This window comes from Heteronotia binoei, chromosome 3 (genome assembly GCF_032191835.1).
Source record: "Heteronotia binoei isolate CCM8104 ecotype False Entrance Well chromosome 3, APGP_CSIRO_Hbin_v1, whole genome shotgun sequence".
Lineage (NCBI taxonomy): Eukaryota > Metazoa > Chordata > Lepidosauria > Squamata > Gekkonidae > Heteronotia > Heteronotia binoei.
This window is the reverse complement of record NC_083225.1, coordinates 134,152,745-134,167,861: the sequence shown is the minus strand read 5'-3', so window position 1 is coordinate 134,167,861 and position 15,117 is coordinate 134,152,745. Positions and strand designations below refer to the sequence as shown.

General features: G+C 45.4%; 1 protein-coding gene across 2 annotated transcripts in view; it reads right to left on the bottom strand.

Moving 5' to 3' along the window:
• The window catches only part of GABRR3 (gamma-aminobutyric acid type A receptor subunit rho3), a 44,305-nt gene extending 32,947 nt beyond the window's left edge, over nt 1-11,358 (bottom strand). Inside the window, exon 1 of one of the 2 annotated variants that reach the window (XM_060234494.1) lies at nt 10,622-11,358. In XM_060234494.1, coding sequence (XP_060090477.1) covers nt 10,622-10,752 — 131 coding nt within the window. In that variant the 5' untranslated portion in view covers nt 10,753-11,358. The remainder of the gene's footprint in view (nt 1-10,621) is intronic. The other variant, XM_060234493.1, reaches the window with a different exon arrangement.
• Between the last annotated feature and the right edge of the window lie 3,759 nt (nt 11,359-15,117).

Here is a 15,117-nt window from a genome sequence, read left to right as displayed (position 1 = left end):
TGCTTAAGTGATAAGTGATCAACAATTCAGATTTTAGTAACTAAGCAGTACTTGCAAGCTTTAGTAACAATCCAAACGTATTAAAACATGAAAGTGACAAAGGTGCTGAATGCTAAAGAGCTTAGTGTAGCCTGCATTTCATGCCTGTATCTAGTACGGAAAAATAGAATACTACGAAAAATGCCAATGAAAGCTCTAAGCTCAAATCTTCTGGACAAACCATTAGATGGCTGAACAAGTTCTGCAAAAGCATGAAGTGAAATGAGAACTCCATACAATTTTTTTCTGCATTTCAAAATATTCCAGTCATATAAAATTAACATCCCCAACATGTGTCCCAACAGTTAATATTACTGTGCATTCAGGAAAAGGAAAGGTCCCCTGTGCAAGCACCAGTCGTTTCCGACTCTGGGGTGACGTTGCTTTTCACAATGTTTTCACAGCAGACTTTTTACGGGGTGGTTTGCCATTGCCTTCCCCAGTCATCTACACTTCCCCCCCCCCAGCAAGCTGGGTACTCATTTTACCTACCTCAGAAGGATGGAAGGCTGAGTCAACCTTGAACCAGCTACCTGAAAACGCAGCTACCGCCGGGGATCGAACTCAGGTCATGAGCAGAGCTTAGGACTACAGTACTACAACTTTAACACTCTGCGCCACGGGGCTCTTGAGTATTCAGACATCACTTCCGATCAACATGAACTTGGGATGTACATGAGACAAACTTGTTTTTGAACTAGTACACTTCCCTGATTCCTCTCTCTTTCTCCCAGGATAATTCTGCTTAGAAACTATTATTTATTTATTTATTTATTACTTTGCATTTATATCCCGCCCTCTCCGCAAGCGGACTCAGGGCGGCTTACAGTATCATAAAAACAATCATTCCATAAAACATATAAAACCATAATACATTTATCAGTTTAAAACTATTACGCTATCTCGATCCAGTCTGGCGGTATTGGGTTCTGACTATGACCACCAGCTTCTGTAGGATGTCCGGTGGCAGCTCATTTTCAGTCAACCAGAAATGCCTGTCTAAACAGTTCGGTCTTACAGGCCCTGCGGAACGCCGACAGATCCCGCAGGGCCCTTATAGCTTCTGGGAGGGTGTTCCAGAGTTCTGGTGCTGCCACCGAGAAGGCCCTAGATCTTGTTGCACATAGTCTGGCTTCTTTTGGGCCAGGGGCAGACAGCAGATTTTTTGTCCCTGATCGCAGTGCTCTCTGGGGGATATATGGGGAAAGGCGGTCCCGTAGATAGGCAGGTCCCTGACCATAAAGGGCTTTAAAGGTTAATACCAACACCTTGAAGCGAACTCGGAACACAACAGGCAACCAGTGCAGCTCTCTCAGCACTGGCTGAATGTGCCCCCGTCGTGGTAGCCCCATTAACAGCCACGCCGCAGCGTTCTGCACTAGTTGTAGTCTCCGGGTTAGCGTCAGGGGTAGCCCCATGTAGAGAGCATTACAGTGATCTATTCTTGAGGTGACCGTAGCATGGATTACCGTCGCTAGGTCGCTGCGGTCCAGGTAAGGGGCCAGCTGCCGTGCTTGCCGAAGATGGAAAAAGGCAGATCTAACAGTGGCTGCCACCTGAGCCTCCATTGTAAGGGAGGACTCAAGGAGCACGCCTAAGCTCTTGACCTTGGGGACCAGTATTAGTGGCACCCCGTCAAGGGCCGGCAGCTGGATCTCTCTCCCCGGACCGCCCCGACCCAGGTAGAGAACCTCCGTCTTCGTCGGATTCAATTTCAGCCGACTCAGTCTGAGCCAAGAGGCCACGGCTTGTAATGCCAGGTCTAGATTTTCCAGGGTACAGTCAGACTGGCCACCCATCATTAGGTAGAGCTGGCTGTCATCCGCATATTGATGGCAACCCAGTCCATACCTCCTGACAATCTGGGCAAGGGGGCGCATATAGATATTAAATAACATCGGGGATAGGACCGCTCCCTGCGGCACCCCGCAACTAAGGGAGTGCCTCTGGGATGCTTCCTCCCCTATCACCACCCTTTGTCCCCGATCTTGGAGAAAGGAAGTCAGCCACTGCAAGGCAGATCCCTGTATCCCCACATCGGTGAGGCGGTCAGTCAGTAGCTGGTGGTCAACCGTGTCAAAAGCGGCTGACAGATCTAATAACAGCAGCACTGCAGAACCGCCCTGATCCAGATGTCATCCAAAGGGAGTCATCCAAAGCAGGTCTACACGTAAGTCTAATTTATTCACTGGAGCTTATTCTCAGGAAAGTGCTCTTAGAAGCCCACTGAAACTCCATTTACCTGCCATCTATGAATAGAGGGACATGGGTAACAGAAATTCGTTTCTAATTGGGATTGTTTATGAGGGAAAAGAGTGGGGAGGAGTGAACCAGGATTTTTTAACAGGTATGAAGCCAGAGTGCTCACAGTGACATGTGGAAGCAGCAACTCTAAATGAAATAAAGAAATTCTCTAGGGGGAGGGGGAACCTTTGAAAAACAGAGCACAATAAAATACCTTCTGTGAGCAATGAACTAAAGCAAGTGGCCAAGATGAAGTCTCTGTAAGGTCTAGAAATGTAGAGGAGTTCACATATGGGAACTCCATGGGAGTTTGTTAACTAAACAAAGTATTCCTGTCTATTCTGTGTTGCCTGTAGCTACGTGGGGGTGGGGGGCTTTCCAGTGTTTTGCACTGAGTGTCACATTTATGACTATCTGTCCACAGGACAGAAGTCTAGGGTGTGTGCTCGATGCAAGGAGCTCCTGGTCCTCAGGGAACAAGTTCGTACCCTTGAAGCTGAGGTGGTAGACCTGGAGAAGCAGAGACAGTCAGTTAGGCACTTGGAGAAGATTCTCGGGGACGTGTTAGATGAGCCCCACTCTGAACATGGCAGCCCCGTTGCTGCCAGGGAGCATGAGGGTCGAGAGGGAACAGGGCACTGTGCTGAGGATGAGGGGACTGTGCCCTCAGAAGGGACCTCTTCTTCATTTGGTGAGTGGGTATCCTTTCACACCAAGGAGCCATTCCTGGGCAGGGAAGGGGGGAGGGTCTTGGTGATTTGATCCTTAGGCAAGTAGACAGCTGGGTGGCAAAACCGTGTACTGACCATATGGTGACTTGCCTGCCTGGTGCAAAGGTAGTGGACATTATGCGTGTTGTAGATAGGCTGATAGACAGTGTTGGGGAGGAGCCAGTGGTCGTGGTGCATGTTGGCACCAACGATGTGGGGAAATGCAGTCATGAGGTCCTGGAGGAAAAATTTAGACTGCTAGACAGGAAACTTAAGGCCAGGACCTCCAAGGTAACCTTCTCAGAAGTGCTACCTGTTCCACGTGCAGGGCTGGAGAGACAGGCACAAATTAGAAGTCTCAATGTGTGGATGAGACAATGGTGTAGGGAGGAAGGGTTTAAGTTTTTTAGGCACTGGGATGCTTTCTGGAACAAGCGGGAACTGTACAAAAGGGATAGTCTCTACTTGTCCCCATAAGGAACCAGGCTGCTGGCGCTTAAAATCAAAAAGGTGGCAGAGCAGTTTTTAAACTAAATCTTGGGGGAAAGCCGACAGGAGATGAAATGTCTCTGGTTCAGGAGGACTCATCTCAAAGAGATGAAGGGTTAGCTATTACTTTTCTACTGGGTAATGGATCAGAGCTGTCCACTGAGATGGTGACAAACAGTATGGACTGTCTGCCAAAGTCTTGAGGCAGCAGGAGGAAGGCTGTGGGCCTAACTTGCCTGGGAAATTATAGATGTTTATATACAAATACTAAAAGTGTTCGAAGTAAAATTGGGGAGTTGGAATGTCTAGTGTTGGGGGAAAACATATACATTGTGGGAATTTCTGAAACTTGGTGGAATGAGGAGAATCAGTGGGACACGGTGATTCCTGGATATAAGTTATATCGAAAGGATAGGGAGGGAAGGGTTGGAGGTGGGGTGGCTCTGTATGTCAGAGAGGGTATACAGTCCAGTAAGACTGAGGTCAGAGAATTAGATTTCCTTCTAGAAATGCTTTGAGTCGAAATAGAGGGTCCAAAGGGAAATTTAACTATGAGAGTTTGTTATCGCCCACCAAATCAAAATATAGAGGACGATTATAATATGATGGAAGGATTAAAGATAGTGGCTAAACGTAAAAACTGTGTCATAATACATTATTTTAACTACCCGCAGAATGATTTGGTCAATATGTGTTCTGGTCAGGAGAAAGAGATTGAGTTTCTAGACGCTCTCAATGACTCTGCTATGGAGCAGATGGTCACACAACCTACCAGAGGTGGGGTGATCCTGTATTTCGTCCTAAGTAATGCCCAATACCTGGTGAGAGATGTAAAAGTGACTGCAGCGCTTGGAAGCAGTGACCCTAACGTTATTGATTTCACCATTTGTATAAATAGGGAGTTGCCCCAAAAGACCAGCACAACCCCTTTTAACTTTAAAAGGGGTAAATTCTCTGAGATGAGGAGGCATGTGAAGAGGAAACTGAAAGGAAAGGTAAATGCAGTCAAAACCCTTGAAGAAGCTTGGAAGTTATTTAAAACTACAATCCTAAAAGCTCAGATAAAATATATACCACAAGTTAGGAAAGGCACAAACAGGTATAAGAAAATGCCTGCATGGTTAACAAAGAGTTACAGAAGCTGTAAAAGGTAAGAAGGATTCCTTTAAGTGGTGGAAAGCTAGTCCAAGTGAGATTAATAAAAGGGAACACAGGCAGTGGCAAATCAAATGCAAGACTGTGATCAGGCAGGCAAAAAGGGACCATGAGGAGCATATTGCAAAAAACATAAAAGACAAACAATAAAAATTTCTTCAAATATATTAGAAGCAGGAAACCAGCCAGGGAGGCAGTGGGGCCTTTGGATGACCAAGGGGTAAAAGGATTACTGAAGGAGGATAGGGAAATGGCTGAGAAGCTGAATGCATTTTTTGCCTCCATCTTCACTGTGGAAGATGAGAAGTGTTTGCCCACACCAGAATCGCTAATTTTGGAAGGGGTGTTGAAAGACCTGAGTAAGATTGAGGTGACGAGAGAGGAGATCCTACAACTGAAATACAAATTAAAAACTAATAGGTCACCAGGTCCGGATGGCATGCATCCAAGAGTTCTGAAAGAACTTAAAGAGGAACTTGTGGATCTCCTGACAAAAATATATAATCTTTCATTGAAATCTGCCTCTGTTCCTGAGGACTGGAAGGTAGCAAATGTCACCCCCCATCATTAAAAAGGGTTCCAGAGGAGATCCAGGAAATTACAGGCCAGTCAGTCTGACTTCAATACCGGGAAAGTTGGTAGAAAGCATTATTAAGGACAGAATGAGTAGGCATACTGATGAACACAAGTTATTGAGGAAGACTCAGCATGGGTTCTGTAAGGGAAGATCTTGCCTCACTAACCTGTTACAGTTCTTTGAGGGGGTGAACAAGCATGTGGACAAAGGAGACCCAATTAGATGTTTTTTACCTTGACTTCCAGAAAACTTTCGATAGAGTTCCTCATCAAAGGCTCCTTAGTAAGCTTGAGAGTCATGGAGTAAAAGGACAAGTCCTCTTGCGTGTAAAAAACTGGTTAATTAATAGGAAACAGAGAGTGAGTATAAATGGACAATCTTTGCAGTGGAAGACGGTAAGCAGTTGGGTGCCGCAGGGCTCAGTACTAGGTCTCATGCTCTTTAACTTGTTCATAAATGATTTGGAGTTGGGAGTAAGTAGTGAAGTGGCTAAGTTTGCAGATGACAATAAATTGTTCAGGGTGGTAAGAACCAGAGAGGATTGTGAGTCACTCCAAAGGGATCTGTTGAGGCTGGGTGAGTGGGCGTCAACGTGGCAAATGAGGTTCAATGTGGCCAAGTGCAAAGTAATGCATATTGGGGCCAAAAATCCCAGCCACAAATACAAGCTGATGGGTTGTGAACTGGCAGAGACTGACCAAGAGAGAGATCTTGGGGTCGTGGTAGATAACTCACTGAAAATGCCAAGACAGTGTGTGATTGCAATAAAAAAGGCCAACGCCATGCTGGGAATTATTAGGAAGGGAATTGAAAACAAATCAGCCAGTATCATAATGCGGTCTCATTTGGAATACTGTGCACAATTCTGGTCACTGCACCTCAAAAAGGATATTATAGCATTGGAAAAAGTGCAGAAAAGGGCAACTAGAATGATTAAAGGGTTAGAACACTTTCCCTATGAAGAAAGGTTAAAACGCTTGGGGCTCTTTAGCTTGGAGAAACATCGACTGCGAGGTGACATGATAGAGGTTTACAAGATTATGCTTGGGATGGAGAAAGTAGAGAAAGAAGTACTTTTCTCCCTTTCTCATAATACAAGAACTCGTGGGCGTTCAATGAAATTGCTGAGCAGTAGGGTTAGAACAGATAAAAGGAAGTACTTCTTCACCCTAAGTGTGATTAACATGTGGAATTCACTGCCACAGGAGGTGGTGGCGGCTACAAGCATAGCCAGCTTCAAGAGGGGTTTGGATAAAAATATCCAAAAGTCACTGATGGAGCAGAGGTCCATCAGTGACTTTTAACAGCATATTATTGGAACTGTCTGGGGCAGTGATGCTCTGTATTCTTGGTGCTTGAAAGGGGGGCAAAGTGGAAGGGCTTCTAGCCCTTGTGAACCTCCTTTTTTTTGGCACTGTGTGACACAGAGTGTTGGACTGGATGGGCCATTGGCCTGATCCAACATGGTTTATCTTATGTTCTTATCTTACCAGTATTTTAGTCATCATCACAGTTGGGAAAATCTTATTTTTGGAACTTACATCTGGTGACTGGAGCTGTGAACAGGTAAGGCAGATCTTTCTACAAACCTGAAAAGAGCCCCAAGTTTGTGGGGAAAACACATGGGGGTAAAAAAATCAAATAGTGATTATCTAATGCAGCAACTAGAGTGCAGAGGCCATCCTAAAGTTATATTACAATCTGCAATATTTAGGGCTAAAACTATCGAAAGGCATGCGTTGTTGCAGGATTGTGATGACAATGATCAGAGAGAAGATGCATTGTTAACATGTGCATTTCAATATTCCAATAAATCATATCAAATTAGAGATATTATATGCAAACATTGGCATGTGATATCTGGACTATCTGGATGTTCTCTTTTTCCAACAATAGGTTGGAGGAAGTGTAAGACCTTGAAGGATATATTAGTCCAGTCTGATCTTTTCTGTGAAAAAAGAGAGGCATTCAATTTATCTATAGGGCACTTTAAATGTAGGGAATGCTCTATATGTGAAAAGACTTCGGAGTTGAAATCCAGAAAATCATATATGGTCTCAGGTGTCCATGTGAAAAATATTACATTGGGTCCAGAATGAGGAGTTTGAGGGTTTGTTTTTTGGAGGATAGGTGGTGCATAAAAATGGAAGTGCAAGAAGCCACAACTGTGGCCCATTGCATTGATTTCAAGCATGCCTATGATGATTTAGAATGCACTGTTTTGTATGTATATAAAGGTCATCGCTACAACTATGAAGATGTCTCTAAGGTATTGTTACAGAAAGAGGCTTTTTGTATACACAAGTTCTGGACTTTGACCCCATTGGGATTAAATGCTTCATTAGATTTATCAACTTTCGTATTGAGAAATGTGAGTGTTAAGTCTGTAATAGAATGAATACTGTATTTTTAATTTTACAAGAGACTATATGATTAAGATCAGGTGAGGCTTTTGGGGAATGTATGTAAATAATGATGCAATACGTTTAGCTTTGAGGACAGATGTGCTGTTGTGAATAAGCATGAGCCTTTGTATCCAGACTGAGAAGCTTATGAAGCACTAGGTAAGTTCTCTGTGTCAAGCATGCAGTTTCAATGACGAGTCGAGCTTGATACAAAACTACGTTTATTGAAAGACCGATACTTTCAGTGTAACAGATTCTTGAGAGTGATGCTAAAGATACATTGATACAATATTTTGAAGGCATACTTCAAAAGGATTCCAAAAGGTGGGGGTGAGGGATGCGCTCTCACACATAAACTATCATAAAAGTCTACATTCTCATGGCGTTATCAGGACTCCATCCTTGCTTTCCCCAGATGTGTCACCTAACAGGAATGTATGGGAAGGTACTGATTACTCTTTCTCAAGTTAGTTTTGTTTCTCTCTACTTCTACTTTGCAAGCAATAAAGTAGGAAGGGGGAGGGGGAAAGAATAACAGAGTTAACAGACCTTGGTCCTCCATGATATTTCACAGGCCAGCTTTATGGAGGACCCTAAAACAGTCAATTACCAGTGAAATTCTACCATGCTTGACAGACAGATGCTAGTAGTCTAAGATGGGTCTTGGAGGCATGACAAATTGAAGTATAAAATCAGCAATGTCCACACCATTCTTTTCTGCCATAAAATACCCTTTGTTTTAGGTACTTCTTCCCTTGATACGTCATTTTTGGGGAAGCTGCTGTCTGGAAATAAACTAACTCTCAAAGTTTCTGAGGCTTATTTAATTTATTACATATGCATCCTGAGCCATTAAACGTTTACTCAAAAGTAATCTCAGCTGAGTTTCTATATAGTTTTCTCTCAAATACACAGGATTGCAGCCTGAAATAGAAATCTCCTATACAACATCAGATCTCCTTGACTTCTATTGGCTCCTCACTGTGAAAGAAGCTTCCAGACAGAGAAGGTAACTTGTTTATGCCCACAGCTATGCTCCAATTCAGTGTTAGATTTTGTTACAAGGAACGCTTATATGAACAATGAATACTGGATCCCAGAAAATATTTTCTGTGACTTGCAGAACAAAATGACAGGAAAAGAGATCTCTTATTACCCTGCCTATGTACCCCACTCAGACTGCTTTTTCTTTTCTACAGGAAGGAAGTCCAAGACATCTGATTCATTTCAGCAGTAACTGAAAACTGAACTCATAACCTCAGCAGAAATCAGAACTCACACACCCGCCTGAGCACTTCAGTTATGTAAGCTTGTTTGGAATCCGCTTTTTAAACACAATCTCTCCAATTCAGACAACTGGAAGAGCGCAGAAATGTGAATGACCCTTGTGACGTGCACAGGGACCTCCAAGGGGGCGGACAGATTATGAGGAACTCTCTGCCCCTGATCATCTCCCCAACCCCATATGAGCTTTTTGAAGGGAGTATGTAGGTAAAGGAAAAGAAATGGAGACAAGCTGCATGAGAACCTATTTTTGTAAAATGATCCCCTTTTTGAATCATGTCCTGTGGACACAATTTATTGAGAATATTCTCTGCAAAAATCCCAGCATCTTCTTACGTGACTCTTGTTCATTTCTGTAGATCATCTATGACAGGGGTCCCCAACCCCCAGGCCATGGACCATTACCGATCCGTGGCCTGTTAGCAACTGGGCCATGAGTTGTATAATTATTTCATTATATATTACAATGTAATGATGATGATGGTGATGATGATGATGATGATGATTTATGATAAATTGGATTTATATCCTATCCTCCACTTCAAATCTCCTTTCCCTTCCTCCCCCACAACAGACACCCTGTGAGGTGGGTGGGGCTGAGAGAGCTCTCCCAGAAGCTGTCCTTTCAAGGACAACTCTGCAAGAGCTATGGCTGACCCAAGGCCATTCCAGCAGCTGCAAGTGGAGGAATGGGGAATCAAACCCAGTTCTCCCAGATAAGAGTCTGCACACATAACTACATCAAAATAAAGTGCATAATTGTATCATTCCAAAACCATCACCCCCCACCCCCTCCGTGCCGATCCATAGAAAAATTGTCTTCCACAAAACTGGTCCCTGGTGCCAAAAAGGTTGGGGACCACTGATCTATGAGATGTTTCTTGAGGTTGTGACAAACAAACATATAAATTTAAGCCCACACAGTTAACTTGGCTAGAAATGGAATGAAACATGAACACAAGTTTAAGAGCTGGAATTTAGAAAGCAACCCCAAACAGGTCCACACAGTATTCAAGACCATTCAATGAGGCTTAATCCCAGGAAAGTGTTCTTAGTCTTGCACTTAGAGATGCTGATAAAATAATTTCACATTAATATTAACTGTATTCCAGTGTTACCCTACTCCACTTATGTTTCTTTATTTAAAAGATCCAGCCAACGTGGCATCCAGATTTAAGAAAACAAATATGACAAGTTATAACATCAGTTTAGAATTTAATACTCTATCACAGGGGTGGCCAACGGTAGCTCTCTGGATGTTTTTTGCCTACAACTCCCATCAGTCCCAGCCAGCATGGCCAATGGCTGGGGCTGATGGGCGTTGTAGGCAAAAAACATCTGGAGAGCTACCGTTGGCCAACCGTTCTCTATCAAGAATTTAAGCTTCTTTAGTGTGGTTATCTTAGCATTCCACATCTTTTGGCTATACTTTGTGCTAACTAATACCCCTGTAGCTGATGGTTACATAATATGCTCACACACTGTACATAAAGTAACTCCTGTAGACAAATTTAATGCATTAGAAATGGAAATTCTGTTATGGCTTTTGCTGATTTCAGCAGCACTTCTGCCTTCTCTTTGCCTGCTTTTCTGGTTTTGGACAAAAGAATGAAATGAGCCCTTAAGGATTGGTCAGATACTTTTTAGGATGATGTTGTTCAGCAAACAGAATACATAAACAGACAGTAGCTATGATGCCCAGGGTACCTCTTGCTCACCTGTTATGCCTTTTCATGAACGCCCTTTGAGGATGATGGTGGTGGTAATGGTGGTGATGATCACTGTGAATGATTAAAAGAGCTGTCGGCCAGATGCAGGTGAAAAGCAACAGTTTTATTGCAAGGACCATGTCTTCCAATCACAGGAGTAAAGCCAGCTCAATCAGCCCACATTAATAACCTTTCATTCTGGTGTTCTGGTTATTATCATACAATGGAGAAGATGCAGGTAACTGGAGTCATTGCTGACTGTAGGAGGCAAAAGCATCGCAGTTTTCATTCTTCTTTAACTACTCTTCTTCTGTCTGCAGTTTTAAAATTTCTTAAGATCCACATCATAGGGCTTTGCTGTCCAGACGGTTGCAATTTTAGCTTTAGAAATATACTAAGTATAACAAAGAAGACTGTTTACCCCATTTCCATCCATTCTTTTGTCATCTCCAGATTGTATTTCTCGTCCAGTGCTTTGCCACCCACTCAGTATACTCTTTGATGGAGCCTTAGCACAGACAAAAGAGTGATGTCAAACATTTAATCCCCTTAATCCCCCACGACACCATGTAAAAAAGAATTTTTATTACCCTATGCAAATCTGTGACTAAAGATAAAAGGTCAGGAAATTAATCTTTCTTATTGCATATGTAGAAAATCATTTTGTGCAGATAAATAAAAATGTTCAAATTGGGTAAGTGGCATTTTTGCTTTACAGATGTGAAAATCATTTCCTAATGCATAACAGGGTAACTGACATCTCTCTTGATTAGAAAAACAAAGCAATATCTTTGTGCTTGCCACTTTATCTGATACTTGGATATGCCAGGTATCACTGGGTGAAAAATCTATAATGCAGATTTGTTAAGGATGTTCTCGATAAAACTGGAAATTGTGGTCTGGGTTTCAGAGACAATAGTTAAGCTTTTTTGATTACATAGTAAGAGTTATTAAATATTTTAAGGTGATAGCTATTGTCTCTAGGAAGGGTAGTTTTCCCCCCTACCAAAGCACTTTAAAAACTTTAATATTCAAAATGGTCACATCCTTTGAATTAAACAACCAAGTAGAATCATTAGGGATGGGCATCCAGATATTTTCAGGCTAAAAATATATTTTTAAAAAATCTTTTTTGGTATTTTTGGGGTATAGTCCAATCACCTGAAATGGGATTCAGGTAGGGTGACCATGTCTGAAGGCCAGCCAGGGACATCTTGGGGGGGGGGGGGAAGGTAGGGGTGCGTGCGCGCCGCCGGAAACAGGAAATGACGTCACTTCCGGTGACGGCACTTCCGGTGACGTCATGCCACCGCCGGAAACAGGAAGTGACACCACTTCCTGTGACATCATTTCCCCCGCGTCACCTGCCGGAAACGGGAAGTGACATCACTTCCTGTGACATCACTTCCCCAAATGACATCATTTCCCCCAAATGCCACTGCCGGAAACAGGAAGTGACTTCACAGCACTTCCTGTGACGTCCCCAAAAATCCCCCAAATATCACCGCCGGAAACAATTTTGTTCTCAAATACTGTATATACTTCATCAGTATATGGGATAAGGCACTTTCTCAACTGTGCTGCATAATGCAGCCTATTTATTTTGTCCTGTTTGCTCTGTTGGCTCTATCTGCGCCACCTTCATCACTTTCGGGGTGTGGATCCCCCAGTGGGGTGGTCTCCCGACTCCCTCCGCCGGCTGTTTCTGATAGCCCTGCGCCCCCTCTTTCATTTGATATGTGTCCCATGCGGGTGCCACCCTCCCGCCAGGAGATGCCGCAAAATGAGCCCCCTTGAGGCTTATGGCGGCAGGGCTCGGGGGAAGCGAGCTAGACTGCTGTTCTTTTGAGGGGTTATAGAGTGTTTCGAGCCCGTCCCTGTGGCATCGGTCCCATCGTTGTGGGACCCAGGGGGCCGGCGCAGCGGCACGCCGAAGCAGCCTGTCACTAATAACACAGGTCGAGATGCAGGACAGGAACCCGGAAGTGACCGACAGGCTTTTGGCCAGTGGATGCTCTTTTGTATTTGGCTGTTGACTTCTTAGAATTTTACTTCCTATAGGAAACAATGGGGACAAGTAGGACTGCTGAGAACACCTTGTTCAGAAACCCATACTGTTAGGCAAATTGCCCTCAAAAGAGGTTTTGGGGAATGTAGACTGATGGGCAATCAGCTTTTTAGCGAGATCCAAAAACCTGTTTATACAGAAGGTGTCTTCTTTGAGAGTTACCCTCCCAGTAACAAGGCAAGATGGTCTTAATAATCAAGGGATGTTTTATTTAAAGAATAAGGGCAAACATACAAGGGTATAAAATCATACAACATACATACAGGCCTAAGAAAACAGATATGAAATTGATAGAGGGGTAACACAAGGGTAAAAACAGAGTCAGGGTATACGACCTGATCCTGGTGGCTTAGGGCCCAGTCACAACTAGAAGATATAGACATGCACTGTGATGTGCCATGCCTGATGCTCCTTACTTAGAGTAGGGAGGGAGGAACAATCTGGTTACATATTGCTCAGGCAGAGAGAGCAAGCGAGCATGGCTTGCTGTCATGTATATAATCTAAGGAGGGGGTGAGGCCCTCCCAGAAAAGGGGGTGACTTGCAGCGGGCAGTGATGCTTCTTTCCTAGGTACCTGATTGGTTGCTCACTGTAATGTACTGCGTGACGAGACGGTTTGAAGGCAACATGCTTTATTTGGTGGTACATTACAAGAGAGAGAACACGCGGGCCGGGTCCCGCTTATATACATTTCCCGGAACTGCCCCCCAGTCTGACCAGTCCAATCCTGGCCAGTTAAACTTCCCGCCACAGATCTTGATGGGCAGGGCGTCTAACGAGCTACATCCAGGGACCCGTGCATTTCCCTGGGTCGCCTCTGTAGCAGTCGCCTGAGGTACATTAGCTTATGTTTCAAGGCATAACACTCCTCCCCCCCTAGTTCAGGACACATAGTCTTGTAAGTAAGCGGGGGCCTTGCATTTCCTGGTCGACCTCCTTGGAGTTACTTGTGGAGTAGGAGCGATCACCGGGGCTACCGGGGCCGCAGCTGCTGTGGCGGATGGGGCGGCGGTTTCCTCGTGTGGGGGTAGCGCCGGCCTATGGCTGTCCGCCGACTGTTGCCCTTCTGGTGGCCCTACTCCGGGGGGGTCGCCCCCGCCTCAGTGCTGCTCTTCCGCCCGATTGGTCGGAGCAGTCGGCAGGGGCGGGGTAGCCCTCAGCGTGGGTGCTGCTGTTGATTCATCCTCGTTCCATACTACAGCTGGCTCTTCCGGCAAGGTGCGGTGGCACATCTGATCTATATGCCTCCGCAGGATTTGGCCCCCCTCCGTTGAGACATCGTAGTGGCGGGACCCAGTCACGCGCAGCACCCGACCCGCTACCCACTCTAGCACTTGTTTCCGCAATGTGGGGGAACTACCACCCTACTTCTCCAGAGAAGACACCCCTTGTGCGTGGACAGTTCTTCCCTGCGTGCTGTGAATGCCCTGAATTCTTAGGCCTGTTTTCTCTCGGGCCACCCCCTCCACCATCCAGTCGAGAACCTGCGTGAGTATTTTGTCCCGCCCCGTGGCCTTTGCTACCTCGGTAGCGTGTAGGGGTCTCTCTGGTAGCATTTCAATGAGCATCACATGGTGGGCTGGGGCTGGGGCCGGATCCATGGATGGCAGCGGCAGGTGACTGAGGGCGTCCGCGTGGCCAATCCCCTTGCCCGGGCAGCGGACCAGGGCATACGAATAAGAGTTCAGGAACTGATTCCACTGCAGGACTCGCTGCGACAGAATCTGTGGCGTCTGACGGTCTGGGGCGAGGAGGCCCAGGAGCGCCTTGTGGTCCGTGGCGATCGTAAAACGTCTACCATACAGGTAGTCATTAAACTTATGCACCCCCGCCACGATTGCCAAGGCCTCCTTATCAATCTGGGCATAGTTGCGCTCTGCGGGGGTCAGGGTCCTGGAGTAATATGCTATCGGGACCTCCCTCCCATCTGGGAGTTGGTGACCCAGGACGGCGCCCACCCCGTACGACGACGCATCACACGCGAAGATCACCAGCAGGGCTTCATCGAAATGGTGGAGGACGTTATTGGATATGAGGAGCTCCTTGACCGCCTTAAAAGCGGCTGCCTGCTTCTTTCCCCAGACCCACGGGGCATTTTTATCTAAGAGCCTGTGGAGGGGTTCTGCTATGGCTGCTTTGTGGGGCAAAAACAAATGATACAAATTTAATAACCCCAAGAAACTTTGTAGCTCCGCCTTGCATGTGGGGGGCGGGGCATCCACTATGGCCTTGGTTTCGTCGGTCGTCAGGTGGATCCCTGCCGCGTCCACCGCAAACCACAAGAACTCCACCCTCGGCACCCCAAGGGAACACTTTTCCCGCTTGACTTTCAGTCCGGCCGCCTGGAATCTGCAGAGTACCTCTCGCAGACAGTTGCTGAACTCCTCCTCGTCGGGTGCAGTGATCAGAATGTCGTCGGAAAATGGTTGCACCCTG